This window comes from Phodopus roborovskii, unplaced genomic scaffold (genome assembly GCF_943737965.1).
Source record: "Phodopus roborovskii unplaced genomic scaffold, PHOROB, whole genome shotgun sequence".
Classification (NCBI taxonomy): Eukaryota; Metazoa; Chordata; class Mammalia; order Rodentia; family Cricetidae; genus Phodopus; species Phodopus roborovskii.
Genome location: NW_026126588.1, coordinates 22,714,290 through 22,742,243, shown reverse-complemented (window position 1 = coordinate 22,742,243; position 27,954 = coordinate 22,714,290). Strand labels below are relative to the sequence as shown.

Below are 27,954 nucleotides of genomic sequence, written 5' to 3'. Positions count from 1 at the left end.
TCACGGTGGCCACAGCAGCTGGAGTCTGCAGCACAAGCTGGGATGGGGCACCCTGAACATCTGTACATGTTAGAGAAGCTCGGCGACGTGTCGCAGATTTTGATTACAGTGATAAACAGGAAAAATGTAAAGTCAGTATTGTACAATCCTGGCATTGCAAATTATATGTATACATCTTCATTGTATTTAAAACACAGAATTACTTGCCAGTATATAAAATACAGATTTACTTGCCAGAATTAATCTTAAGACAACAGGGTTATGGTTGCTTTTTATTATATTTTCTTTCATACTTCCTGTTTTCAAATACACCTTTATTGCTTTTGTAGTGAGAAAACATTTCTAAAGAGAATAAAAATATACAAAAGACATTTAGAACTGAGGGGAAAGAAGCTTTATCGTAATGGCAATTTGGATAAGGTACTTGAAAAATTTGACAGTATCGACAAGACAAAACCAAGTTAAAAAAAAAAAATAAGGAAGAAATTCTGGTGTGTTGGGAATGTGATTGACTACTGGTGTGCTGCCTCTGGGCATGAGGATGCTCTCAGACACGAGTCAGATTATATCCTAGAAGTGTCAGCTTGATAGTCAGAAAGTAGATTATTGATGAGGAGTAAAAAGAAAGAATAAAGAGAGAAATGAAAGGGAAGGAAAGGCACAGGGAGGCTCCTGTGCTGCAAGGGAATGGAATGGCCTCACCCACGAATAGGAAAAGAAACTAGCCGGGCGGGGCCTGGGGCTGCTACCCTTGACATCCCAAGTCTGCACAGGTCCACCCCACTGCCTGGTGCTGGGACACACCCAGCTCTGGGTGGTCAGGTCCACAACTCAGAAGTGTTTCAGGTCCCAGCATGCCTTGTCACTCAGAGGGACCTCACCAGATGCCACCTTGGAGAGTCTGTTCGGCACTGGCATCTGGTACCTCACGTGCTTCCAGAACTTGGAGCTTAGAGACTGCTTGTTGGCCACGTGGCCTTCCCTCCACTTGATGGTCCCCTGTGTTTTCACAAGATGCTGAAGAGACTCCTGAAGGTCCCCAAGCTGCAGTTGGCTGGCCTCACCCAGGGGCTCCATTTCAATAAGAATCACCTTGGAGCTGTTTTGGATGAGGGCTTCATGCAGGGCAACCTCCTGTTCGTAAGCAAACTCTTTGCTGTGTGTCATGTGAGGGGCCAGGACAAACATGTGTCTTCTGCTGTTCTGGATGCTGCTTTCCACCGAGGTGGCCGCATCTAGAGGTGGGAGATGGATAGAGACCTCCCGTCATTCCTTTTGTACATTTAATGTCTAAATCAAGAAGGTTCTGGGCATGTAAAGGTCCTTATTGTTATAATCTGTTGGGAGGTTCCAAGCTGATAGAGTCATATTCAGAAATTAGAAATGGTGTTACTGATTTTTGCTATAAAACTATCTACCCAAGGGGCCTTCTGTTTAGCCAGATAAATCAATGCTAATGGAGAGTCCTCCCTTCTACCTGGATAAGTAAAAGTCTCTTTGTCTACCATTGCATGGGGGACTTAGAATTTAACTCTTAGTCTAGTATCTTCTTAGATTGGCTATTGATATGTTTATCAGATGGTCAACATTTTCATTCATACACCAAAGGGTGCAAAGTCAGCAAGCATTGATCCTCCCAACTGACCAATGTTACCAGAGAAGTCCTTGGTCGCTTTGCTCCACAAAGATTTCTGTTTGGAGAGCTGATTCAACCCATGCTTAAAAAAAAAAAAAAAAAATCCTAGGGAAAGTCTTATCTCTTTTCAAAGTCAACCTTTGCACCTGGGCGGAGGCCAAGGTGATGCAGTTAGCTCTGAATGGACTTAGGAAAACAAAAGACAGAAACCAACCCCCAACAAAACCCCACCTAGCAGGCACTCACTGCAGAGGGGAAAGGGAGAAGTAAGAAAGAAGAGAAGCCACGAGCAGCACAAGATCTTCATAGAGAGCTCTCGTTACTTCTGATCAGCTGGGATGGGGAAAACTGTGCGAAATGGTGTGCTGGTTGGGGTCTTCCGCCCTGAATGGAAGCAGATGTGGAGTGGACAGCAAGACAGCCAGCAAGAACCTAAGCTCAGTACACTGGCCAGCGCGCAGCTTTCTCTAAGTGAAGAGCAGTGCTCTGGTTGTTGGCTTCGCTGTACCTGGGTGGAGGAAAGGTCAGGGTCCGTGCATTGATTGAGGAGAAGTGAAAACCACCCACAAGACAGTGCTGCTACCCAACAAACACAATACAAGCACCCAAGCATCTGAGCTTGTCCGATACGGAGGAGGTATTAATAGAAATTAACTGGATCGCCTGGTGGCGGTGGCCCGTGCTTTTAATCCCAGCACTCGGGAGGCAAAGGCAGGTGGATCTCTGTGAGTTTGAGGCCAGCCTCTGATCTACAATGCTACACAAAGAAAACAGAAAAACCCTGTCTTGAAAGACCCCCCAAAAAGTAGCTGGATGAAGTGGGGGGGGTGATGAAGGCAGCTCCTATACTTTCAGAGACAAGTGGAGTTCCCACAGATCCTGGGACGGATCTGAGACAGAGAAAGAACACTAGTGACCATTGCCCACTAATTTTCTACCCATGTGGCCATTTACAGGAGAGCTGGCAAAGCAGGGGGGAGGGGCCCTAAGAAAACTAAGATTGAGTCCTAGTTTGTACATCTTGAGATATTCCATAACAGTGTCAGCATTGATCAGATTTGAGAAGAAATCAGATTGCCCTGTGTGCATGCCTGTTAACCTATTGGTACTTAAATCCCTCCCCTTTAGTAGACACATTAATTTAAAAAGTTGAAGTAAATATGAACTTTACTGGGTGTATGCGTTATGATATTCCGCCCCCCATTCTCGTTCTAACCCATCCTTGACCTCTGAGGAATGGAAGAAAAGTTGATAGGGAAAGTTAGAAAACTCCTGCCCTAAACATTTAGAGGGCGGGGTGGGGGGTAAGGGGTGGGGCCTGTTGAAATGGCCTGAGTTTTGGATGAAACAGTCAAAAGTGCACAAGATAGCTAAGCATGAATGCTATGAAACAGAAGCCACTGTTCTGCTGCCCCGAGAATACAGATTTGCAGACCGTTTCAACAGTTTGAGACACATCAGCAGGACTTTGTCAGCTCTTCCAAATATCTTCCCCATAGGCTCCGAATCCCAGACTCAAAAATCCTTCTTTGCGATTTTCTGTTAGGTCTCCCAGAGAGAGTTAGACGTTTCAGAGGTAGTTTTCCCTAACTGTGAAGATTGTGACCTTTTCCCCACTTTATAACTCTCAACACATGAGACTGCTCCTGTCAGAGATCCTCCTGATAGCCCCTGGGGCACAGAATCACAGATGGAGACAATTACTGCTAATCACAACGGGTTGAAAAGCAGAGAGCAAGCATTTGTGGGTTGCCAAGCCACAGCTGGGAATCTACAAGACTCCTCCACTTAAGGATCAGGGGTATCTGGGAAGAGTGGATGAAAAGATTGTTAAGCTGCTGTGAGGTTGTGTCTTCTAGAAATGGACAAGGCGGTTTCACTCACGATACGGTAACGACATGGCTGTCTAAGCAAGACCTGAAAAAGTACACCACCAATAGATATGCTAGCACAGAAAGGGAAATCTCATGAGGCTGCAGCTGTGGGCAAAAACAAACAAACAAAAAACCTACAGACAACTAAGGAATAGTGAAGGTAGAAAAATTCCTTGGGGTGAGTCCTCTAGTTGATTATATTAATACCAAGTCAAGTGGTCAACCCTGAAATGCCATACGTACATGTAACACAAAATGGGATGAGTTACTGTATGTGTGCACGCGTGTGCACGCGTGCATGTGTGCACATGCGCTCAGCAATAACAAAGCAGGGGAAAGGTCATGATTTCAAGGGGAAAGGGGGGAGGATTGACAGGAGGGAGGAAAGGGGGTAAATGCTGTAATATTTAATTTTAAAAAGTTTCAGAGTTATTCTACGGAAATAAGAAGGAAAAAGAGCTGGAGCAATAGCAGCTCGTGCACAGGTGAAGCCCTTGACTGATACCAGCATGTTCCATCCACACTACTGGGAACACATGTGGAATGAGAAGACTCAATAAAATGAGCATCTCCCAAGAAGCAGTCTAAAAGCTCTGGCCTTGGGCCAGCAAGATAGTTCAGTGGGTAAAGGTGCTTGACACCAAGTCTCCAGACTTGAGTCTGACCTCCAAGCCCCACATGGCAGAAAGGGAGGCTTCAGGCACACACACAAAATAAACGTAGTTTAAAAATATCTCTTGCCTTAGCCAAGCATGGCGGGTCATGCTAAGTCATAACTGCCCTGTGTTTGAAGTCAGCCTGTGCTACATGGTGAGTTGTAGGCCAGCTAAGGGAACCAGGAAAGACCCCCATCTCAAAATAATCAATCAGTAGTAAACCTCTGCTCTTGAGCCTGAGATAACAATCAATAAAGGTCCTTCACCAATCAGCAAGGAGGCAAGGTCTCTTTTCACGAATTCCTTTTTTTTGTTCATGTGTATGCGCCTAGTACAAAGTAAATATTCTAAGCTAAATTCCCTATTACAGCTCGCATGTTAATGAAAATGGGCTTGCCTCTCCTATTACCATGAAGTGATCTTCGAAACAGAACATCAAGTTTCACGTGCAGCATAGGGAATGGTGCATATAGCTCACCGGATACATTAAAGTGCCAGCGCAAACATGTAACTCTCACTAATACTCCATGCAACTCTTTTGTATCTAATGTTTTAAAATCTGTGCATAATGTGTTAGATGCCGTAATGCATTTGTTTGCAAAGTGTGTTTCTGTGGCTCCCCTTTACCCCACCCCAGGTTCTTTATCAGTTTCCATTCCATGTGTCCTTTCCCTCACACCCACCCTCGCATTACCTTCTCTTGGTCTCCTTTCCAGATTTTTCTTTTTCAATCCCTGACCTGTGGCGGGAGCTTTTACCTTGTCCAGGCATCAGGTCTCTCCCATAAATGCACAACTTGTAGCCACATTTGTTTTCAAGAACGTCGGGCAGGGTGTGATGAACGAAGTATTCCACAGAGCTGGTTCCTGCTGAGCTGCCTCTGAAGACCCGTGGGTAAATGACGTAAGCATCATAGAGCTTGCCATCTGAGAATGAAGCCAAGAAGTACCGCTTCATGACCGGTTCTAAAAACTCTCATCTGTCTGCTGACAGACAGCTCCTACCAAGGTTAGTGAATATACTTCATCATCCCATATACTCATAAAATCAAGAGACATCAACAAACCACCGTTATATAATGTGACAAGAAAATGACAAATCATGACCAAAGGTTGGTTTGTTGGTTGGTTTGTTGTTGTTTATCTGTTTGTTTGTTTGTTTGGTTGGTTGTTGTTTGTTTGATTGATTGATTGGCTGGTTGATTTCTAACATCTTAGTTTGAATAGTAGACAACAGAATCGGTTCAGTATTCTTCAAGTTTGTAAATAAGCTGTTAGTATTTATCATTATCAACAGGGCCTCCTATGCCTGTTGCCTGTTACGTTTTCCCACTTAGGCAAATAGCACAGATTCAAAGACCTCCAGTGTATACCCAAAGACACAGAGAGTACTGAGTCCACTGTTCTCCATTTTCTCCTAGACATACATACCTAAGACTAATTTATAAACTCGTCACAGTAAAACTTTAATAAGTGTAGCTAGTGATCAAGACTGAACAACGGACTCTAACAAAATTGATAGCATCACTAGTCTAGCACTTTATGGCCATTATCTCAAAGTAAAACAACGGTTACTCAAACACAAGCACTGTAGCAAATTAACAGTAAACCTGGAAACTAATGCGATCACTGGCTAGTGGATGGGTAGCATATGCAGCATGAATACACTGGACAGACTGATGACTGGACAGACCGATGGATCATGTCCCAGAGCAAGACACTGTGATTTTATTATTCATCTCAGAATCATGCTCCGTTTAAAATTCACTCTCCTTTCTTTCAGCAATTCCTCGTTTAACCTTCAAGCTTCAGTTGGCCTTAGGTAACTGAAACCCTAGAAACCAAAATCAAGGATATATGGGAACCATAATACTTTCTCAGTAGAAGTTCGTATGCTGAAGACTAATAGTGGAGGAAGTAAAATTTCATAAAGGGTCTGGATATCCCACAAATCCAACAACCAGCTGCCAAATGAGGCCTCATGTACAAACACCTAACCTCTCCACTTTCAAATGAAGGCAAATGTTCCAGTTTCACCAGCACGCTTTTTGCATGTATGAAGTTGGTGTAAATGTGTGTTCATAGAACAAGGATTGGGGGGGGGGATTAGCATGTGTTCGATGCTTCTCCTTTGCTTGCTCAAACCTGAAAAGGCAGGGGTGAATTTTATTATCGTCTTTCCATAAATGTTTTTTTTTTTCCAACACACATTTCCCAAAGCATTGAAACCTCTCTGGGCTTGCTTGGGGCAGAGTCTGTTATCAGGGACCCACTAAGGATAGTAATTCCACCCAGGAGGATATTTGAGATGAACGCGAAGAGTTCACAGAGTGGCAGGAGAAGCCTGGGGTATGATCCATGCAAACTCAATGACCGCGCGGATGAGGTTACAAAGGAAACAAAAGCTGAGGTTAGCAGCACAACATCAGCAGACAAATAACCAGTCGCCACTGTGGGAGTCTTTCTTGTCAAGAGGATCTTGAAGCTGATACTCACCATCTTGAGTCCTGTAAGGTGTTGCTATATCCCTCCAGAACAGAGCAATCTCAATCCAGAACACTTTTAAGACTATCACCATGACATTGATGAGCATTAGCAGTATACTACATCCTGCAACTATGTAGTAGGTGCTTTTATGATGGACTATCAAGAGATGGAGAGAAGAGAAAAAAAAAACTATGATTAGTATTAATAAAATAAGACAGAATGGATGGGTACATGAATGTTGACATCCCTTGAAACCACAAGGCATTCTCACCCAATAAACCAACGTTGAATTTTCATGAATACTTTCAAAATCAACAAATCAATCGTTTTATCCCCCATACTCTGTGTGAGCCTTTAGACTTGCCAGCACACTGTTCTTAAAGGTTAAGGAGACACGCAGACGCGTGTAAACCCAAGTAAGATAGGAGATACTGGATTTCAACTGACAGACATTTTGAAGGGAGCTTGCTCTGTGCTGGAATACATGATGAAGTTTTCCTGTAGAATGATACCACTAAAGGATGGGGAGGATTTAAAAAGATGCAGATTCTCTGGCCCACAGAGGATGCTGAGGCCATATGCAGAGATGGGACTATGTATTGTGAGAACTACAGCAGTTCAGTTTGGAGAATTAGTCTAAGATGTGGTCAGGGCTGTGTTGGACCAGAAACTCTTGCGATGGAATTTGTCATAATATCAGATAATGGAGTATTGGAAATGAAAGTTCTTGTTACCAAAATTAATCTTGCGGTAGGTAGTGGGAGGCTTGCTTTTATGGGAGGAGATGACACATACATTTAACGAATACAATAGGGTAGGCAATTGAGGGCAAGATGAGGATCTGAACTCATGAAGTAATGAGAAAGGAACTGACAAGGTCAGCGTTGGTTGGCAACACAGAGGAGCAAGAGTGTAGTGAGACTCCTGGAGCACAGACCACGCCCTTTGGGGGTGGGGACAGGGGCAGATGTTATCTGGGGGACTAAGTCTGAGGAAGGGGCTCCCGGAGATCTCTTGCTTTCAGCGCGGGGACAGGAGAACATCCATGGGCATCCTTGGGACCAGGAACCTGCTGGTGTTCATCTATCTATGCTGTAAGCTATTTCTCCCTGAATAAACATCTATTGGGCCTATATGTTTCCCCCGATCCTTATTAAACCTCAGTACAAGAGTCAGTAGGTCAAGGGGCTTATTGCAGCTAGAGAGTAGGGACATAGAAAAGAGTTCTGCCAGCCACTGAGTATGTGTAATGGGGAAATTAAATTATTCAGTTCTATAAGTTCTCAAAGTTCCACTATTGAGATCTTCCTCTGGCTGTCTCCGAGCTTGGCCCCACATTTCCTGTTTCCCAAAACAAACAAGTGGCACGGCTCCCAACTTCAGGGCCTTGTAAGACACGCATACAAATCGAACATAGGACTACCAGTCATGGTATTCTTGGTAGTTTTAACCTTATGATCTTCATAGACGTATTAAAAGTGGTACTGCTTATATATGAATAGGAGGAGACTCGTAAGTCCGACCTGGGAAGTGTTCTTATATTTTTGGTTGTGAGCCTAGCCTTTAATGGCTGAGCCATCTCTCCAGCCAGGAAGCTGTTCTGTTTTCATCTTATTTGTAAGTCCCCATGCACAGGTCCCAAGCTTTGACATGAAAATCTCTACTGGTAGTTGCAAATTCCACTACTACCCCTGATGGTTTACCATCTGTGCGTATGCAGGACAATAAACTAAATACGTCAAATTCTGATGATGCAAACATGAGAAGAGAGCTCAAAACAGGTCAGAGGTTGCTGCCTCTATTTCTTTAGGTTTAAATAAGAACTTCCCAAGAAGTTCATTTGGGAAGAACTATCTAAAAGTCCAGCTGGATACATTCTAGGGAAGTGTGGGAAGTCTACTTCTGATAGCGACTCTTGCTAGTAAAGGACCTATGAGGATAGCTGAACACATTCAACAAGAGGCAAGACCTTGATTAAAGATGTCTACCTAAGTGCTTACAACTTTATAAAGTACAAGTAAATTTTCTCATCAATGACTAGACACAAATTCTTCTTGTCAATGTTTATAAACAGGAATGTGTCGTCTGTGTTGAGTGCTGAGTCTAGGATTACAATACTTGGCAATCACTCTGCCCTTTCTTCTTCACTTAGTGAGTGAAATTAATGGATAGTGGTGGCGATAAATGAAAAATTCTAAGGGAAAGTAACTAGATCTGCCCTGTGCATAGAAAACTTTGAATATGTGTATGTACTATGGTTATAGAAGACACTAAATTTGCACATAAGAGTATTTAGAAATATGTAGAGGAAGGCTTTTTAACTTTTTGTTATTAAAATTTAAGAAATACCAGAATTTCAGAAACAAAAGAATTCACTATGATAATCCAACAGCAATGGAGACAGTTTTTATTTAATATGCTGAGTTGCTGAAGTAATATAAACATGTTGATTTTAATAATAACAGGTGAATTAAACTAGAGAGTACAAAATCACACACACACACACACACACACAAAACAAATATAAAATTCCAGATAACACAAATGTAATTACAATACAAACATAAAGAGAAAATATTCAGAAATCTAGACAAAAGATACTATTAGCATAGGAGCATACGAAGGACATGAGGTCATGCTGGGGTGTGAGGAGGAATGTGGCTTCCCTTTCCCTGTAGAATTCACTGTTCCCACTACGGTCCTATAACACAGTCATCCTAGCACAATCATCAGGGCAGACGCTTAATGTCTTGCGGAACACAACAGCACTAAGAGTCATCTATGAGTCTGATCATCACAATTCTGGTCATCTGAAAATAACACTCCTTTTTTATATAAAAAAAATGTATAAGTCAGAGGCTAAAATCAAAACCAAAACAATACAGTAATACACATCTTTACTCCCAGTTCCTGAGAGGGAAGAAAGCAGGTAGAACTCTACAAGTTCAAGGCCTGGCTGGTCTCCATAGTAAAAAACAAACAACAGGCAAATAAAAATAACAAAAATCCCAAGTACCACACCAGGGAGAGACACAGCATGACTATATCAAATTGATATCTTACCTATCTTTTTAATCAATGTTTTCATCCAAGCCAATGTTCCAAATGTTGCTATCAACTTAGACTCAGTATCTCTCTCCCTACCCCACCCTCTCAGTATTTGAACGAAACTAAAATCTTTTTTTACATTGGTTGTATTGCCACTAGGGCAGTGGTGAGTATCATAAAAGAGAATGTTAAAGGTAAAAATACTTTCTCTCTGCTCCTTTCAGATGGAATCAAACTGCTCAGGGTTACTGCAGCTGCAAACTCAAAGACCAAGCAAGGTCATCGGTAAACACTCTGGATGAAAAGTTCGTAAGTTTTCCATGACAAGATTACACAAAGAGACGCAACAGAGTTACTCCCTCTTTGAACCCAGTGTAAGCACCGATGTCTCTCGGTGGACAGCTGAGGAAGCCTCTTGTAGGGCGAAAAGAAAGAAGGGAAGAGGGAGTGAGAACATGCAAAGGCAGGTGAAGAGTATGAAGAGGACTGTGGGGAGAAAAGGGAGGAGGGGGACTACCGGGAGGAGGGACAGAGTGGCACAGAGTCCTCCTGGAAAATGGGAACATTCTGGAAAGACCAGATTTAAAGAGCGTCCTCAAAAAGGGAAACCCACTTCATGAGACAAGCCAACTAGTCCCAGGAACATGATGGACGGATTCCCTGGGACCAAACAGCAATGCCAGTCCTCCTAGAAAGACAGCTGCAGCTCACAGTTGACTTGGCCATTTTAGTCAGGCTAAGGGTGAGGGACAGTCCTTACTTGGCTGTTTTCTTGTCAGATGCACAGTGTGTGTTATCATGCCATGGTGGTTGAGGGCCAGACAGTCATATCTCAGGGATAAATCCTTGTCTCTCACATCGGTTATTCTTAACACTGAGGTTAAACAACCCATGTCATTGCTGGAACTGAGAAAGTGACATTTTACTAATAGATTTCCTGGCAAATGCCAGCTGTGAGGAGGGGGGTAGGGGATGTTTCGACTCAATATAGAAATAGCTAGGCGTGGTGACACATGCCCCTAACCCCACCATTCAAGAAGTAGGAGGCTAGCCTGGTCTACACCGTAAGTCCCACGCCTGCCCGCACTGCATACTAAGACCTTGTCTCAATAAATAGGTAGGTAGATAGATAATAGATAGATTAAATACCTTTGGTTTTCTTCTTTCTCCTCTTGAATTCTTGCTTTACCAAGATGTTCAACATTCCTTTTATTAATCTGCCACAGGACATCAATCAAGAACTGAGACCCTTTCCCAAAGCAAGCTGAGCATGTGATATTCACTGTTTCTCCTAGATGGGAAGTGAAGAGGTTCACCAGGAAAAGTAGATTCTGCGAGTGGCATCGGTTTCACTCAATGTAGTAAACCTGCGGTTCTGCCCTCCTCATCTCCTCCTTCCTGGGCCTTCTTTGCTCTCCGCCCCCACCCCACCCAGTGTCTCCTTTTCCTCAGAGACCCATCACCCTGTAGTCTCTGGGAAAACTAAGCTTGCCCTAACTTCACAGCCTCACAAAATCATGAAGGCGTCGCTGAGGGTTGAAATGCGAGTTTCTTTTTCACTGGTCATTTCCATGTCTTTCTCTTCCCATGGGTTCCCCTTGTGGCTCCATGATCTGCCTTTGGAGATACAACCACTTCGCCCAGCCCAACTCTTATCCCGGATGCAATCATTCACAAAGAGTGACTCCCCAGTGCTCCATCCCACCCCGTTCAACTTGAGATCTTCTCCCTGAACTGAAAACAGCAGAGCTGAGTTTGGCCACAGGTATACATACACTCAGCCCTCCCTTCCTGAACTACAGGTTCCCACCAGAAGCTTGCCTAAAAATGAGGCATATAATTAGCAAAAGGACCAGAGGAACAGCAAAGCTGTGGAGGAAGGATTGGAAGCCACCACACTGCAGATGGAAAAGGCAGTCGCCAAGACTGGAGCTGAGGGTACAGAAACAGATGTTGTTCTTTGGTAAGGAAAAGGGTGGCACCGAGTCCAGGAGTGTGGGTAGAGTTATAGGTTAGAGATGGGTGATGAAGGGCACAGGACCCATCCTGGTGTTTCAGACATCAAGTCTTCCCCATTGTATCCAGCTTCCAATGGAAACCAACAAGAGAGGAGATATGGAGATTCATAAAATCATTACTTCTATTCTTTCGCTGTCACTCATCTATGACGTTGGGTGTGCCTTTGAGCATCTCTGAACCTGTTACTTAAAAGTAAAGTGAGGACACCTGCCCATTGGATAGAAGTGACCTCTCTACAAGAGATGCACAAATGAGAGCTACAAAATCCAAAGCTCAATACAAATGCAGTGTTGCATTCTGCTTTGATGGGGACAGGTGTTTTCACGCTGTAGCTTCACGTGATCCCCAAGTTTCCTTCTACTAATTATATTACACTTCTACAGGAAAGCAGACCCCAAATCATAAGGTAGTATTTTCCAGGTTAACAGAGGATGGTTTAACATTTCTTACTCATCAGTTGCGAGGTGGTGGCACACGCCTTTAATCCCAGCACTCGGGAGGCAGAGGCAGGTGGATCTCTGTGAGTTCGAGACCAGCCTGGTCTACAGAGTGAGTTCCAAGACAGCCAGGGCTACACAGAGAAACCCTGTCTTGAAAGAAAACGAAAAAAAATTCTTACCCATTTCCACTTCAATGTTTTTGTTGTGTGAAGGGTCTATAATCACTGGAAACCTAGAAAAGCCTTTTTCTGAAAATTAAAAAAAAAAAACAGAAATAGAATATACGTATTAATACATTGATTAGTCATCAATATAAGCTAGACTTTTCATAGCTGTATTTTATTTCACAGCATTGTGTCAACTGTTTTGAAAATAATCTTTGGCAATGCACACACACACACACACAATAAAACAAATATTTTGAGCAACACTTTTTTCTGATCACTGCTGACACATTTTTTTGTGATATCTCCCATTCTCTTCTAAATCATTAAGACAAATGCTGGTCTAACCCATTAGTTGTGTGGCTTAGCAATCACTTGAAAACCATGATTCTATAGGATAGGGAGAAAAGTACAGAGAAGAGGCAGAAAATAGACTCGTGAAAGCGATGTATTCATGTGTCCACCGCTGTACTGCTCACAACCCTCCACTACTGTGTCCATACTCGGGAGGTCTCCCTCCTACGGCCATTGAGGCTAAGACGGAGGGAAGCAGGAGGTCTCTGGGAGCACGGACGAAACCCTCGTTCCTAGGGGCTCATTTATTTCAGGGTGTGGAGATTAGGAAACTTTGCAGGAGTTGACATTAAACAGTGACAGACACAGACACAACTGTGGTCTGATGACGCAACGGAGTACTGGAAAGGCTCCAAACAAAACATTTCCTTCAATATTGCTTAGTCCTTTTCTTGTGCATTCCCACTTGGATTTGGAGATCCACACCCCCGCCCCGTCTTCTCTATAGAGGGAATTGTGCCCAGAAGGACTCAATTCTGTCAACACCATCAGATAAGATTAGGAAATCTCTCCCTCAAGTAGCTTCTGTAATATTGAAAATATATTTGGAGAGAAGGTTCTTTTCTAAACAAATGACCTGCTTTGAAGATGCTGATGATAGCAAAAGCATCGTAAGCCAGGACTGAAAACTACTCAGAAGTGTGTACAAAGGTCCCTGTGCCCTGTTACACTCAGGCCTCGGTATCTGTGGTTCCTACACCCAAAACTCAACTCGCTGTGTGCAGGCATTAGTTGTTTCCTTGGCTTTCCCTTGTCATTATTCTCTATGAGGCAGAATACCTGTTTATGCAACATTACACTGGTTCCTATAAGCAATTTAGAGATCGGGTAGAGCTTAAGGGAGGAACATCTGGGAAAATATGTGAAACAACCAGGGTATAGATATATGAACATTCCGGAAATCAGTCAAACAAAAAATAAGTAAATTCATACTGCGTTATCCTTGAAAATCCATCTCCAAAGGGGGGAGGGTTGGTGATGGCTATATACGGCTTTGGTTCAATAATATAATTTCTTTCCCTGGAATTCTCAAATCTTACTGTGCAACAGCAACTTCCTGTCACAGTGGAGTACACGGGTGAGGAAAAGACAGGAATAGATTATGGATAAAGGACAGGAGATGCAACGGGAAGTATTCAGTTCGCCCTTCTTGTCTTTGCTTTGAGTCTTGAGCCTTGTCGGCGCCAGGCGAGGGCGCTTACCTTCCACTGTGAATGATCTGGTTGCGGTCACGGTGTAATTGGTTCCGTTCTCAGTGTGTGTGAATTTACACGTGTAGTCACCTTCGTCCTCTTGTCTCACATCGTCAATGAACAGGTATGATCTGTGTGCCCTGTACCTGGGTCCTTGAAGAGCTCTGCAGTTCTGAAGCAACAACAAGAAAAACATTCCGTTTCTCTTCCGCTGAGCTCTTCACTTTCAGCTGCATCAGCTGCCAACTTAATCGTCCTCCCCAGATTTCAGCCTTTTACCTTGAACCACAGAACAGGCGCTGTCCAGTTATAGAGGCCAATTGTTGGACAAGTTATCTTGGAATTTTTTTCTGATCCAGCTACTGTTGAGTACATCAAATAACTGGGAGTGTTGCAGCCTGGTGGCTTTTTATGTATGGTGACATTCATGTATCCAGTCGTATTCAAGTCGGGACTATTGAAAGAAGGCAAGCGTTTAAAAAGTAACACAAACATGAGAAAGCTTAATCCAACTCTATCCCTTGCACGGTGTTGCTCTCGTAAAAACGATGATTACAGTTGTCTTACTGCAAAATAATCATCAAAACCTTGAGCTTTTAAGGACTTCTTTGCTACCCTTGAGATGAAGCAAACCTCGGAAAATGGCTTCACCTACTGTAATGCTAGGGTCCTAGTAAAATCTACGTTGGTGTTTGTTGAGCCAGGTGGAGAGTTAAGCATGCTTTGTGGATTACATCATATTATTCTCACAGGGACTTTTTTTTTTTTTTAATTTTTGGATCATGATACCACAATATGGATTTTACTCACGAGGAACTGAGAGACAGAGAAGTCACATGATGGTACCACACACCTAATTAGTAGGAAGGCATGGGTTGGAAACTGTAGTCTCCAAACCTAGGCATCAAACTATACCTAAGCTGATATGACACTTGGTGAGTACCAGAGATGCTGTGAAATCTAATCAAGGCAATTTCAGTTCAGACTGGGGGTTTTACAGACACAGACCCTGGGTCTCTGCCGCCTACCTCTTTGTCTCTTTGGGCTCTGGCACCTAAACCTTTTCACCCAACACAGATCTTTGTGATGCCAAGTGTCTGGGCTTCCATTTTTTTTATTCTAGCTTGTTCCTACTCCCAGACAACAATTATCCATTACTCATTGTTCTTGTGTCACTACAAAAGATGGGCATTTTTCCAATTAGGACACACACACACACACACACACACACACACACACACACACATGCCCTTGCTGTGATACATTCCGTAGCCTATCACCCATCAGGCTCCTGGTCTGCTCAGGCATACTTTCTTGTTTGAACCACTTTATAAATTTAACCATCCCACTGAGGGGCAGAGCAGAGAGAAAGCAAGCACAGCTGGGCTATGGACCATTAGCGTTAGTGAAACGGGAGCAGGCTCGTGATGGTTTCCTGCACCATACCTTCTGATGACGCAAGCGTACATCCCTGTGTCATCCGCTCTGGCTGGTAGAAACTTCAGACGATCTCTTGAGACAAAGATCCGATCTCTTTTTTGAGTAGGAATACTTTCATTTGTATTTGAGTAATACCATTCTACGGGATAGAGCGAGCCTGTGCTTTGGGGGCATCTCACAATTAAAGCCTCATTTTCCAGACCCCAGAATGGTTTACCTACAAATAAAGTACGGACACAATCCTGAAATGGCCATGTGAAAAGACCGCAGTTCTCTTTAGATAACTTCATGTCTCCATTCACGATTAGATTTCTAAAGAGATCATGTATCGTGATGCTTTGAGAAATAATAAGTCAACAATCAAAGCCTTTACCAAATGCACCACATGGTGAAATAGACTAAGGAATCAATTTGAGCTTATGTCTCCCTTTGCTCCTTGATGAAAGTACCTATATTTACCTGAACACACTGTCAGTCAATAAATACCCATAATGCCTCCCGCGTGCAGGCACGGTGTTAAATCTTGATTTATGTAACTCAATAATTGTGATCCACTCACTATAGGCGATTCCTTCTGAGAGATTTACGGTAAAGGATGAGTAAAAGGAAATCATTTTGTAGCACACAATTCAGCCCCAAACAACTAGAAGCAAGAAACTGAAATGCTCCAAATGTTCCCAGAATTACTTAAGTCAAAAAACGTACAGCTTATCTGAGAATCAATACTTACTGCTCTTCGTTACTGTGAAACACATGGGAACTGTCAGAATTGCCAAAGTCCAAAGCTCCATTCTCCGTTTATCAATTTCTCAACTGAGTGGTGGTGATTTATTGTTGAGGTCCCCTGATGGATTTATTGATGACACCAAATGGTAATTCACTAGGTTTTTGACGGATGCTGTCTGACTTAGGGTCCAGAAGAGAAGTCACTGTAGCCACTGAAAAAAAATAAATCATATAAATTACAAGTAAAATATTTATGCTGCCCTGCTTTTTACTTACTAAAGACCATAAAGGAAAGTCAGTCACTTAACACATATTTATTAGGTTCACTTATGCATGATAGTAGGTTTCAGATACACCATGTTGCCTACTGAACTCAGAACAAGAGAGCACCTCTCCCAATGACTAGATAATTTCACAGTCATGCCTTACCAGTCTCTTGAGCAATCCCATGAAGAAGCTAAATTAAGAGGAAAGAAAACAAATTCTTACAACTGAAAAAAATCAGAACCAGAAAGTTGAGTAGATGCTACAAAACACAGTTTTATGAAAAACCACAGCCATGTAGCAGGCAGCACACACGTGTCTGTTGTTTTACACTCCAGGACACGCAGATAACCATCACAAAAGCACTAAGGAAGGAAAATTTTGAACTAAAACCACCCAGAAACCATCCAAGACTCTTCTCCAGACTTCCAAAGAATTCTCACTGCTTTGGCTTGAGTCACGAAGGATTGATTGCTGGAGGTCTGAAAGCAATTAAACCCCTTCCTTTTCCTTTTTGATAAAAGAATAGGTTACTGTAGCTTTTTCCCCCCCTCCTTTCAGCCACTGGGGGAAGGGATACAGGTAGGAATAAATATGAAAATCCTTAGTAATTTCAACAGACCATATTTCTCTGAATTGTAGATGCTTTTTCTTTTACAAACCAGATAGGCATCAATTCTTACCCCAAATGAAGGGCTGAGGAGAATAAGCTCAGGGTACTGAGACTACCTTCGAGCCCTTGGTACTCGGTCCTCTCCTTCCTGTAGACTACCCATATGGACATGCTCCCTCTCTCATTTTAAACACACAGACATCTTGCAGTCTTCCTACCCCACCCACCATGAGATTTGAGTCTTAGCCAAAATCTGTGACTTGCTCAGAAATGCTGCTGTATCACTCACCAAGAATCCTTAAACTTACCACATAAATATTTTAACTGTAAGGACAACGTTAAAAGCCATTTCGGGAGAACTGCGTAAATCACTTCCCCCTGTTTTAGCAGCCCCCCACACACACAGTGTAGATAAATAATGCTATTTATTTCCTCCATGTCTCAACATTCAGTTCCAATGACACACACACCATTAGACTGTCCTTCAGCAACTCCCTGACACAACCTTTGGCTGACACCAGGCAGGAAGCACAATCAGCTTTTGTGGTGGAGGCAATTTCACAAACTACCACAGGCAGTAGGTAGGGAAGGGCAGGGACTCCGGAGGCGGAGGCGTGGGGGGGGGGCGTGAACCCTGAGATGCAATAGGACTTCATGCTACATGGGTGCTTAGAAATGTTCTACAAGAGCCGGGCGGTGGTGGCGCACACCTTAATCCCAGTGCTTGGGAGGCAGAGGCAGGCTGATTTCTGTGAGTTCCAGGACTGGTCTGAAAAAAAAAAAAAAAAAAAAAAAAATGAGTTTCTGGACAGTCAGGGCTGTTACACAGAAAAATCCTGTCTCAAAAAATACAAAAAGAAGGGAGAAAGGCAGGGAGGGAAGGAGGGGGGAGGGGGGAGGAAGGAAAGTAATGAAGAGAATGCTTTGAATTCTGCCCAAAGCATAGTCTAGCACCTCAGATTTCAGTTCATGACTCTCCGCTGGGATGAAAATAACCAAACCTCAGGGAGGTCATCACCTTTTGGGGCCTCACATAAAACAAATATCAGTGGTTGATTCTGATTCTTACTGTACATCATCATTGCCACAGCTCTATCTATTATGAGGCTCCTTTGAAGTCTTTACGCAAAGGAAAGATTGAGAACCATCCCCTGACCGGCACACCTACAGAAAAAGAATTCAAAATTTTATAAGAATCTCTTTTATGTTTTACGCAGGTCTCTGTGAGTCGCCTATATCAGCTCCTAGTTCCTCAACTCAACCAATGTCACACTGTCCTTCTCAACACATTACAAAACACAACACTGAGTCATTGCGATTGAGTAAGGGGTCCAAACAACACGGTACTAAGAGATTTAGAACCCAAGCAGGCTGGCTATAAAAACTAGCCCCCAAACTGAGTCCGTTGACTTCCTGAGCATGGAGGTGCGGCTACCTAGGAAGGCACCTCAAGCCAGCCCCCTATTGTTCCTTATGGTGGCTGGAAGCATCCCTGGCATTCTCTTCCAGAGGCTCAGTCAGCTCTTAGGTTGACACACTCTGCAAGGTGTTGGCTGGGGGATTGATCTCGAGCCTTGTTGGCTCCTTGCTTCTCTTGATTCTTAGTATCTGATCACATCAGGAGTCTGGGCAAAATCCAAGACTGCAGAATTTGGTACTATGGTCAGCATCATTCAAATGTTACAGATGAAAATAAGAGCATAGACTAGACTAGTTCAATAATTGAACCAAGCTCACTTGGTTGTGGCTGGAGTTAAAACCCAAGTTGTTGAAGCAAAGAAAAGGCACCTTCTTCTCTTTTTTGTGGGACAACTAAGAGAGGGGGTGGGGGAGGGAGAGAAAAGAGAGGGAGGGAGAGATAGGGAGGGAGAGAGAGAGAGAGGGAAACTATTATGGTCAAAATCAGGGTCACCAGCACTTGAGTTATTAGAGCAATAGCCAGGCTCCTTAAGAAGTAATAAGCCCTTTCAGCCTTAGTTTAGGTTCACAGACTTGGAAGGCAGCTGTTTGTGAATGCATAAACAACAGCACTCCTGAACACGGAGGGTCTCCAATCAGTCCATCGGAAGCGGTCCAGCACCTGTCAATCTTTCTGGAAAACGCCCCTTTGTGAAGTATTTTGCTTTCAAAATCAACCTGATAAAAAATCTAACTTAGTTTTGTACTAATTCCCTTGATTTTGGGTTACAGTTTTGAGGCTGTATGTTTCCAAACTGTCTGTCACTGGGTCCCCTGACATTTGTGCTAAGAAGAAAATTAAAACAAATCCTCCTGATAGTGCTGGGGGAGCAGCCAGTTCCTTCCATTTGGGCTGTGGCATGGGCATGTTTTGTGGCATGGGCTATTATGCAAAGCTTATTCCTGTGACTTGGCCAACAGTGAAGCTTAGTTTAAATTACAGATGTTATAATCCTCCCAGGCTGGCTATATGTACCCGGATCTTACTGTAAATCCACTGGAGGAGCTAGGAGCTGTTTCTGTCACGTCAAACCACACACACACATTTAAGCATTTTAATTTTTTTTTCTTATTTTCCTAATGAAACTGTGTGAAGCTGTCAGCAGCCAGCCACAGATCCCATAAAGCCAGGACTGGCTTCCACAACTGTCACCATAGGCAGGTGTACATTTCATCCTGGATCCCTTCATTCACCTGCTCCAGGACCACTCAATCTCCGTCTGACGCTTTCTGCTGTAGCTGGCACTCTGCCTCAACAGTCAGAAAAACAATCGGGAAGAGTAAAGGCTTCCAGTCTGCAGAATCTAACATCCCCTGTCCTCCAGCCTCGCCTCCTGGCTCCTTTGCAGCTTCTGCTTATATCAGCGATGAGCAAACCATCATTGGCTCAGGCAAAGTTCCTCTCAAGCCCATCCTACCTGTCATGTTTCCCCATGTCCTCATCCTCAGCATCATCCTGTACCTGGGCTTTGCTGACAGCTTTGTGAGAGTTTTCTGGAACCTCTACTCTGAATGCACAGGCTCCAGAGAAACCGTGAGAACCTCAGTCAAAGCCGCAGGCTCTCTGGTACCCTTCTACTTCAGCGAGAGGAAAAGCCACTATCCTACAGTGTCCATGTGGGCTCATTGATGGGATGCTTCCTGCCACCTCTCTAGCCCTGTGTCTTTCAACCCTTCCTACCGTTCATTCGAGGTTTAAGACGGACTCTGCTGTCCCCATGGCCCCTTCTCCCTGGACGCCTCATTGCAGTTACTCATGGACTAACTCTTCTCCTCCAACCTGGGTCTGATACCCTCATGTGCTTTCTCTCGCTGTGATGAGCACTCTGACCAAAAGTAACTTGAGGGATTATTTAGCTCATAGGCTGCAACCCATCATTGAGGGAAGACACAGAAAGAGCTCAAGGTAGGAATCTGGAAGTTGGTTGTGGAAGCAGAGGACTATGGAGGAACATGGCTTCCTGGCTTGCTTCCCCTGGCTTTGCTCAGCCACCTTTCTATTACTATCCAGGCCCACCCACCCACTGGGATAGCAAGGGACCCTCTTTCATCAGATAACAATTAAAATATCCCACAGACCAGTCTGATGGAGGCAATTTCTTAATGAAATTTCTCTCTTCCCAGGTGAATCTCGTTTGTATCAAGCTAATAAAAACTAACCAGTATCCCTGGGAACGACATCTTCCTTTCCTTCTCTTTTCTCTTCTGGTCTTCCTTTCTTTGTTTTCTTTGCTTCTAGTTTTCCTATGTATCTATTTAGTTATTCTTGTATGTACATATGTATGTATGTATGCATGCATACATGCACACTTGCATAATCGAGAAAGCATGAATGCCAGGAAATACTAGTGGCAGTCACAGAACCTCTCCCAGAAATCATTTCTTTCATTCCGATGTGTGGATTCTAGGGATCGAACTCAGATTGTCAGTCATGACAGCAAGAGCCTTTCCCTGCTGAGCCACCGCACCCATCCTTCTGATAGTTTTAACTCTTCAGTTTCCTTTTTTGTCTCTCCTGATTTTAAGGTAGATTCACACAACACAAAATGAATCAGCTTAACATGTGCCACACCTGACAGCTCCTTCACTGCATGGTACGATGGTCAACACTAATTGCAACACCTTTTTATCTCCAAAGTAAACCTTGTACCTATACCAGCCCTTCCCTGCCCTCCCCCTTCCTCATCCTCCAAGAGAAGCACTAACCCTGCACATGTGTGCATTTTGCCTAGTCTGGATACTTCGTATCAACAGAGTGATACAATATATCTTCGCATGTCTGGTTTCTTTCACGTAACATGGTGGTTTCAAGATTACTCCTTGATTGATGAGCCCTGTTTGGTAGTCATTCTGTTTAATGGATAGATGACATTCAACGGGGCATACGTAACATGATTTGATCACCTATAGACCCAGTTATAACATTCTGACTGCTTCTACCTCACAAAAGCTCTGAAATTAGTGTCATAGTGTCCCTTTTGAGTACCTGGCCCATCAACTTTGAACTTCTTAGCACCTATCTCCTGACCCATTTTAGACTTTGTCTGGGGGCATTTGTCACTTTCTAACAACCCCCTTTAGAGCTATATTTGTTCATTTTCTGATCACCTCCCCCTGGAATATGAGCTCTAGAAGGAAAGGTGATCTTGACCTCTACATTACCATGCCGTCTATGTGTGAAAAGGGGCTTGTCACACAAAAGGTATTGAGTGAACGAACCAAGATAGCCACAGAGGGAGACTATGTGGTCTGAAGACTCAAACCTTGGTCTATCGATCACCACAGATGAGTGGTACAGCGATCTCAGCTCTCCCGGACCACTGACTTTTCTGTTCTGTCTTATATTTATGGTTGCGAGCCTAGCCTTTAACGGCTGAGCCATCCCCCTATTCTCCCTCATGTTAGGTAAAGCCCCAGACACACTGGGAAGATCATCGGGAAATCTCAGCCAAGGGAAGAGTGGTCAGCAACAAAGAACTCTGTGGACTGCCTGGAGAGGGGATGGCAGTGATATGGGAAGCTTCGGCAGTCTTAAGTGTTTGCACATGTGCAGTGACTAAGACACAAATAGCGTTGGAGACCTCAGGGCAGTTAGTGCCTCCTACATCCCTCACCATCAGTCACTGACGTATGAATTTGTCATACCTTAATTGAGTTCGGGTGCCTCTTCCTTTGTGTAAAGGTCATTGTGACTTTCGTTTTCCCAAGGGAAAAGAAATAGACTTGAGTGGAGAATGCAGTAGCATTTGATGAAAGTATACAAATAAGTATAGGGGGAAAATATAATTTTCCAACATGTGACAATGGAAAAAAATGTGGAAAAAAATTCATTCACAAAAACAAAATCAATAGTGTTTTATAAAATCTTCATAACTTAGTACAGGAAAGACTTTTAAACCAGACACACACGAATGATTTCACTAACCATGAAAGACAAATGATTAACTTCAACTTTTTCCGGAGTTAGACCGTCTGTTCTTCAAAAGATACTGAAATTTGAATATGCTAACCCAGCGTTTCTGGTAAATAAGATCTGCACATTGGAAGAATGGCTTGTATAGCCTATAATTCATAAAATTCTCTCTTAAGCCAACATGAAGAAAATTAAGTCAGTCCAAAAATGAGAAAAAAAAAAAGATCTACAGTGAATTTAACAGAGGTAAACCTCATCGCTTGACAATTAAACTCGGGAAAATAAATACTTGTAATTGTCAGTTGTTACAGACATAATGTACATAAAAACACTCTACAATTCTATTTCAATTCCAGTATTAAAAGGAAAAAAGTAGATTGCCAGTACCAAGTGCTGGCAAGGCTAAATGCCGCCACAGCTCCCAGACACGGCAATTTTACTCTAATGAGAGTGTGAAGTCATACAGCGACTGCAATACAGTTCAGTCATTTCTGAATAAGCATTTTCTGTACAGCCCAGAACTTCCCCCATGCATTAACCTGAGAGAAATAAGAATTGTATGCACACAAAAGGACTGCCCCATGAATGTTCATCTTGGCTTGACTTATATACCAGACATTGGACATGCAGCAATGTCCACCAATATGTACATGGCAGTTATCTGTGTTCATGGGACACCGCTTAGCAATAAGGATGAATAAATTGCCGGTTTGTGCAGCACAAACTAATCCAAGAAACATAACACTGGATGAAAAAAAACCACACCTTATGCTGTGTAACACATGGATATGGCGTTTCGAAACTACAAAGGGTTAGGTGGTGTGGGAGATGACCGGGGATGCTTATCTATAGAGAGGGGTGTGAGAAATGCATGAAGTGACATCTTAATATCACTAATGTAGACTATGAGGTCCATAGTCTACACATCTGTGGAAACTTACCAGACTTTAAGAGTAAAGGGTACATAGTTTGCATATTAGATGAACTAAGATGAACAATATAATATGGCTAAAAAAAAAAAAAAAAAAAAAAAAAAAAAAAAACTGCCTCATTTCTCAGTGCTTTAATTCCTAGAAAATTAAATCACATGTCCACAAATGAGCCATATCCACAATAGCAACTCCATCTGAAAGTGACTCAGAATTCTATCAGCAGAATTGGTGGAGACGAAGTATAAATAGTCAGCGATCAAAGGAAGGAGTTACTGGCGTGAGGGCATGATGAATTGGTGAGTCTCAAAGACACCATGTTCTAAAATTGTGGGATTGTTTCAAAGCTAAAAAATAATAAGTTCTTTCCCAAGATATCCCAAGGAAAAGGTACCAAACACAGAGCAGTACGTACTGTCTGTATGTGATGCTGAGCAGTAGGGATCACAGATTACCAGTGTGGAAACTGGAGGCTGCGTGGACATTTCCCTGGAAACTGGGGTGGGGGTGACAGACAAGGGTCAGTTTCCTGGGAAGAAGAAATGTAATTTGTGCTGTGCAGGATGTGGCTCAGTAGGCAGAGGCAGGGTCAATTTTCATCCGACTGATTGCTTTGCTACTGCTGGATTGGAGATTATTTTTGCCTGCGTGTGACTGGAGGTCACTTCTGGGATCTGTGAGAACAGGACAAAGCTCCACAGCAGCATTCTACCACCTCTCCTCACAGTCTCGGGAGGAAATGGGTGACTCTTCCAATAAAAATCCCATGGACGAGTTGTTGTAGGAGGGATGCTTTTGATTTGTGTTTTCAATTTATTGTTATTTTTAGGAGTAGTGGTGTTGTATGTGATGTGATTGCATACATGAGGTGGCCAAGGAGTAACTTTCATGGGATCATTTAATTACTTCCACCTTTATGTGGAGACTGGGAATTGAACTTGTGCTGTCAGGTTGGGACAACAAGCTCCCTCACCTTTTGAGCCATCTCACCAGCCCCTCTTGGTCTGTATTTTTCCTCTTCAAACTTTTGGGTAAGTTTTCCCTTACAATTTTTTTTTAAAATTTTGTAATTAAACTTAAGAGCATTTTCCAGGTCTTTACATGAAAGTAAAGATGACCTAAAAGCTACTTGCCAGACCACCACACAAGTACTGACGAGCCAGAATGACAGCTCTTCACAGTAAAGGACAGATCTCGTGCATCAGTTGCCAATCGGAAGGGCACAAACGAGATGCTGTGCCTTTACTGTGATAGAAATCCCACCTCAGTTTCCAACCTGTTACTCTTTAGGATCAGCTTGAAGATGATCATATCAATTTTTCATGTTTCAGCCTGCCACACCGACTTATGGATTCTATACTGGATTCTTGGAAAGAAAAACAGGGCACCAAGTAGGAGATGCTGGGCAGAAAGATGCGCATCTCTTAGTTTTGCTGCTCAGAGACCATTGATACAGCATGTCAAAAGCCAAACTAATCTGACTGGAGTTGTTTGATCTCAGATTATTTTTAATGTAACTGAGAAGTAGCAGACTGATCCCTTTTCCTTGAACGCCTAATAATAACATAATTTTCTTCTTCCAGATCTTATTTCCATACTGTGCCATTAAAATGTGTACGTGTTGATTTTCTATACGTGCTGATGTTTCTACGACCCTGGTTCACTTTTATTTCTATAATTTTTTTCGTTTGGGAGATGTAAGGCTTGAGGAGTCTGCGGTTCCCAACAGGGCATGACTTACCTATTTCCACCATGCATGCTGCCTTCCCAAGTCGTGTTTCTGACCCTGGGCATTGTGACGGCTAATACTGACTGCCAACATGAGAAGAACCAGAACCAGAGGTAGAATCCGCAAGGTTCCTAAATTGGGTTAATTGGGGCATGGAGACCCATCCTAATGGAAACGTTCAATTTAAAAGTAAAATGTGTGGAAATAAACATTATAAGATAATAGGGGATTGGAGGAGAACAGCCATCCATTGTAAGAGAGTCAGGTCAAGCCTGCAGCTTGCAGATTTTGAGGGGCTCCCAAGGCAGAGTCATGGGGCGTGGGCAGGACTATAACTCATTGGTAAGTAAGGTTTTCCTCGCCTTAGCAGTTTGTACAGTGAAACATACCAGCTGGGCATCAAACAAGCTTTTAACCGCAACATTCTGAACCTCAGACAAGGGCCATTGCTTCAGACACTGGAGCTATGGGAATGTACCAGACAGGACAGAGGAATACAAAACTACCTGCTGTTATCAAGTGCATGCCCTGGAAGGAAGAGAGAATAAACAAATGAGTAAGAAAACGGTGTTTACAAAAGGTTCAGATCGTGGCACGTTTCAGGAGGAAGGAACAGTTGGAGAGTGCAATCATGAGGCAGATGGTCTGAGAAGTATCAGGAAACAACAGAAACACAGGCCAGGCAGGAGGACCAGACCGCCGCGGGGCCCTGCTAAGGAAGATGTCCCAGATCCGGGAACCGGAGAGGACCTGTGAGCCCAGTGAATGCTGGAGACGTGAAAACATATCTCAGAGTTGTCAGACCCAAACCTCTTGAGTCCTGAGCAGATTCACGCTAATTTAGTGGATAGAAACCAGAACAGATTTTAGGTACAGGTCTGTGTTTTGATGTAGGCTCTAGAACATTCTAAATGATGAAAATATTTTTTAAGGGCACAGAGATACAAGATAGACGTAACTGGGGAGGCGGGGAACATATTTGCTTCATGGGACAAGAGGGGACAATGCAGGGCAATGTCCAGCTTACTGGCATCTAGGGAAGTATGTTCGATTTGAGAATCTGTTCTCTTAAGTTAGTTTTAAAGACAAACAAACAAAAAAACAAAATAAAAAAAAAAACCCAACCTGATGAACAGAAAAGATTGCCGGATTGGTTGGGTTTTATTTGAGGATGCTGGGAGATGAAGGAATCATCAGATGCACTAAGCAGCTTGACCACTGAGCTATATTATATCCCCACTGCCTAGATTGTGTATTCACAAAGAGAACAGTGCCAGCACTATAGATTAGTACTTGAGAGGCTGAGGCAGGAGGATACAGAGAGATGGTGAGAAGAAGACAGAGAGGGAAGCAGGGGTGGGAGACTAAAGGTGAAAGGGGAGAAGTAAAGGAGGGAGGGGAAAGGAAGGGAGGGAGTGAGGGGGAGAGAGAGGGAGGGAGGGAGGGAGAGAGGGAGAGAGGGAGAGAGGGAGAGAGGGAGGGAGGGAGGGAGGAAGGGAGGGAGGGAGAGAGGGAGGGAGGGAGGGAAGGAGGGAGGGAGGGAGGGATGGAGGGAGGAATGGAGGGAGGGACCAACCAACAATGAAAATACAACAGATAAACATCCAAACATGAAGAAGACCAGAATCCATCCATGTACTAGCTTGTACTAGGGTGTGGTTAATAAATACTCATTATCACTGGAGCTCTTAAAACTAAGGACAACACCCCTCCAGCTCATCCCTCTTCCTATAGATTCGGTTACCTACGAAAATGCAGACACCCAGGTAGGAAAACACCTTAGGACAAAACTCTCCTCCTCAACAACTTGCTCAGAAACAGGGAGAACCACATTCCCCTGCAGAAGTTCTGTAGCTTTCAAATTAGCAGCCCCAGTGCCCAGAAGGCTGGACAAATAAGGTGATGAACAACAGGGCCAGAGCAGGAGAGGGAAGAAATACCAGTGGTGAATTCTGACAGCACTTAGCGTTCACTCTTAGCACAGAACCCGGATTCTATAACCACTTCAGTCTTAGGACCCACCCCCTGAGCTTGGTATTAGCACTGACACACTCGTTTCTAGAGAAGGGACCCAAGGATTAACAGAGGGGATCCACATGTATAGAGCCCAGTGAATAAGTACAAGATCGAGGGTTAAACTCTGGGGTGGGGGAGTGGCTCAGCGATAGAGTACTTGACCAACATGCATGAGGTCCTAGAGTCAACCAGCCCCACCATGGACAAGAGAAAGAGCTGGTCGGTGTACGTGTGGCCTCTCTGTCTCAGGCACTGTCCATAGATAATGGTCAAGGAGGGTCCAGAAGTTTATAAGGGGACTGGAGGCATCGGTGTGTGCTTGAAGATCTTGTGAGAGACTTGCAGACACAGAGAGGTGCACTTCCTATCTGGCTTCGTGTTTGTTTTTTAATGCCCGAGAAGCTCACAACGGAAAACAGATGCCCAGTGGAAAGTTTTAGGGGCAGTTCAGACATGTTTTTCTGTACATACCCTTCCCGACACACTCGGCGAAACAAGACACCCAGATGGTCCATCTGGTCCTCGCCATCCCAGGCTCTCACCATCCCTCTTACATCATCACTTCCTGTTCCACAGCCTCTCACAAAACACTTCCAAGCCAGGAAAACTTCAGTACTACATTTCCAGAATCATGTGGGCTCCTACCCATGCATACTCTAGAGGCGTGTTGTGAAGTTTCCACCTTTCACAACTTCATCCCAGAACACCCCCACACCCCGATACTTTAGACCAAAACCCCATCTCAAGTACCAGACTTTAGGGTCACGATTTTAATGCTCTGTAACTACCCTCTGTAACTCGTTTTCCCCTCATTAATAACTCTCTTTCTCTCACAAGCAATGGCGGTCACAATTATTATCTTTAGCCTACATTTGTATTGAAAAGGGATTTTCCCCTCTGATATAAACCTGTATTTTATTTTTAAAATATGTCGCAAAGGCACTCACCATTAGCCAGAGATCCTAGGGACCTTCCTTCCTCAGCTTCCCACCACCA

The 27,954-nt window shown here is 43.5% G+C and overlaps 1 protein-coding gene across 3 annotated transcripts; it reads right to left on the bottom strand.

Moving 5' to 3' along the window:
• Nucleotides 1–483: 483 nt before the first annotated feature.
• On the bottom strand, nt 484–27,954 carry Il1rl1 (interleukin 1 receptor like 1). 3 transcript variants are annotated; one of them, XM_051204470.1, is made up of 11 exons: nt 27,906–27,954; nt 16,041–16,248; nt 15,317–15,527; nt 14,150–14,324; nt 13,880–14,042; nt 12,339–12,407; nt 10,850–10,991; nt 10,461–10,606; nt 6,662–6,808; nt 4,925–5,092; nt 741–1,235 (listed from the first exon to the last, which is right to left on the bottom strand). In XM_051204470.1, the coding sequence occupies exons 2-11, from the start codon at nt 16,099–16,101 to the stop codon at nt 832–834; spliced, it is 1,686 nt and encodes a 561-aa protein (XP_051060427.1). In that variant the 5' UTR covers nt 16,102–16,248; nt 27,906–27,954; the 3' UTR covers nt 741–831. The 3 variants fall into 3 exon arrangements, with proteins under 3 accessions (XP_051060429.1, XP_051060427.1, XP_051060426.1); XM_051204469.1 differs by lacking the exon at nt 27,906–27,954 and adding an exon at nt 16,984–17,034; XM_051204472.1 differs by lacking the exon at nt 27,906–27,954 and having other exon boundaries at nt 484–1,235; nt 16,041–16,114.

What these genes read in the sequence shown, in the direction of transcription:
- Il1rl1 (XM_051204470.1), bottom strand. Translation starts at nt 16,101, where the DNA reads ATGGAGCTTTGGACTTTGGCAATTCTGACAGTTCCCATGTGTTTCACA. An exon ending in TTTCACAGTAACGAAGAGCA is followed by an intron (nt 15,528 to 16,040) that starts GTAAGTATTGAT and finishes CTTTATTTGTAG; the next exon opens with GTAAACCATTCTGGGGTCTG. An exon ending in ACCTTACAGGACTCAAGATG is followed by an intron (nt 5,093 to 6,661) that starts GTGAGTATCAGC and finishes CTTCATTCTCAG; the next exon opens with ATGGCAAGCTCTATGATGCT.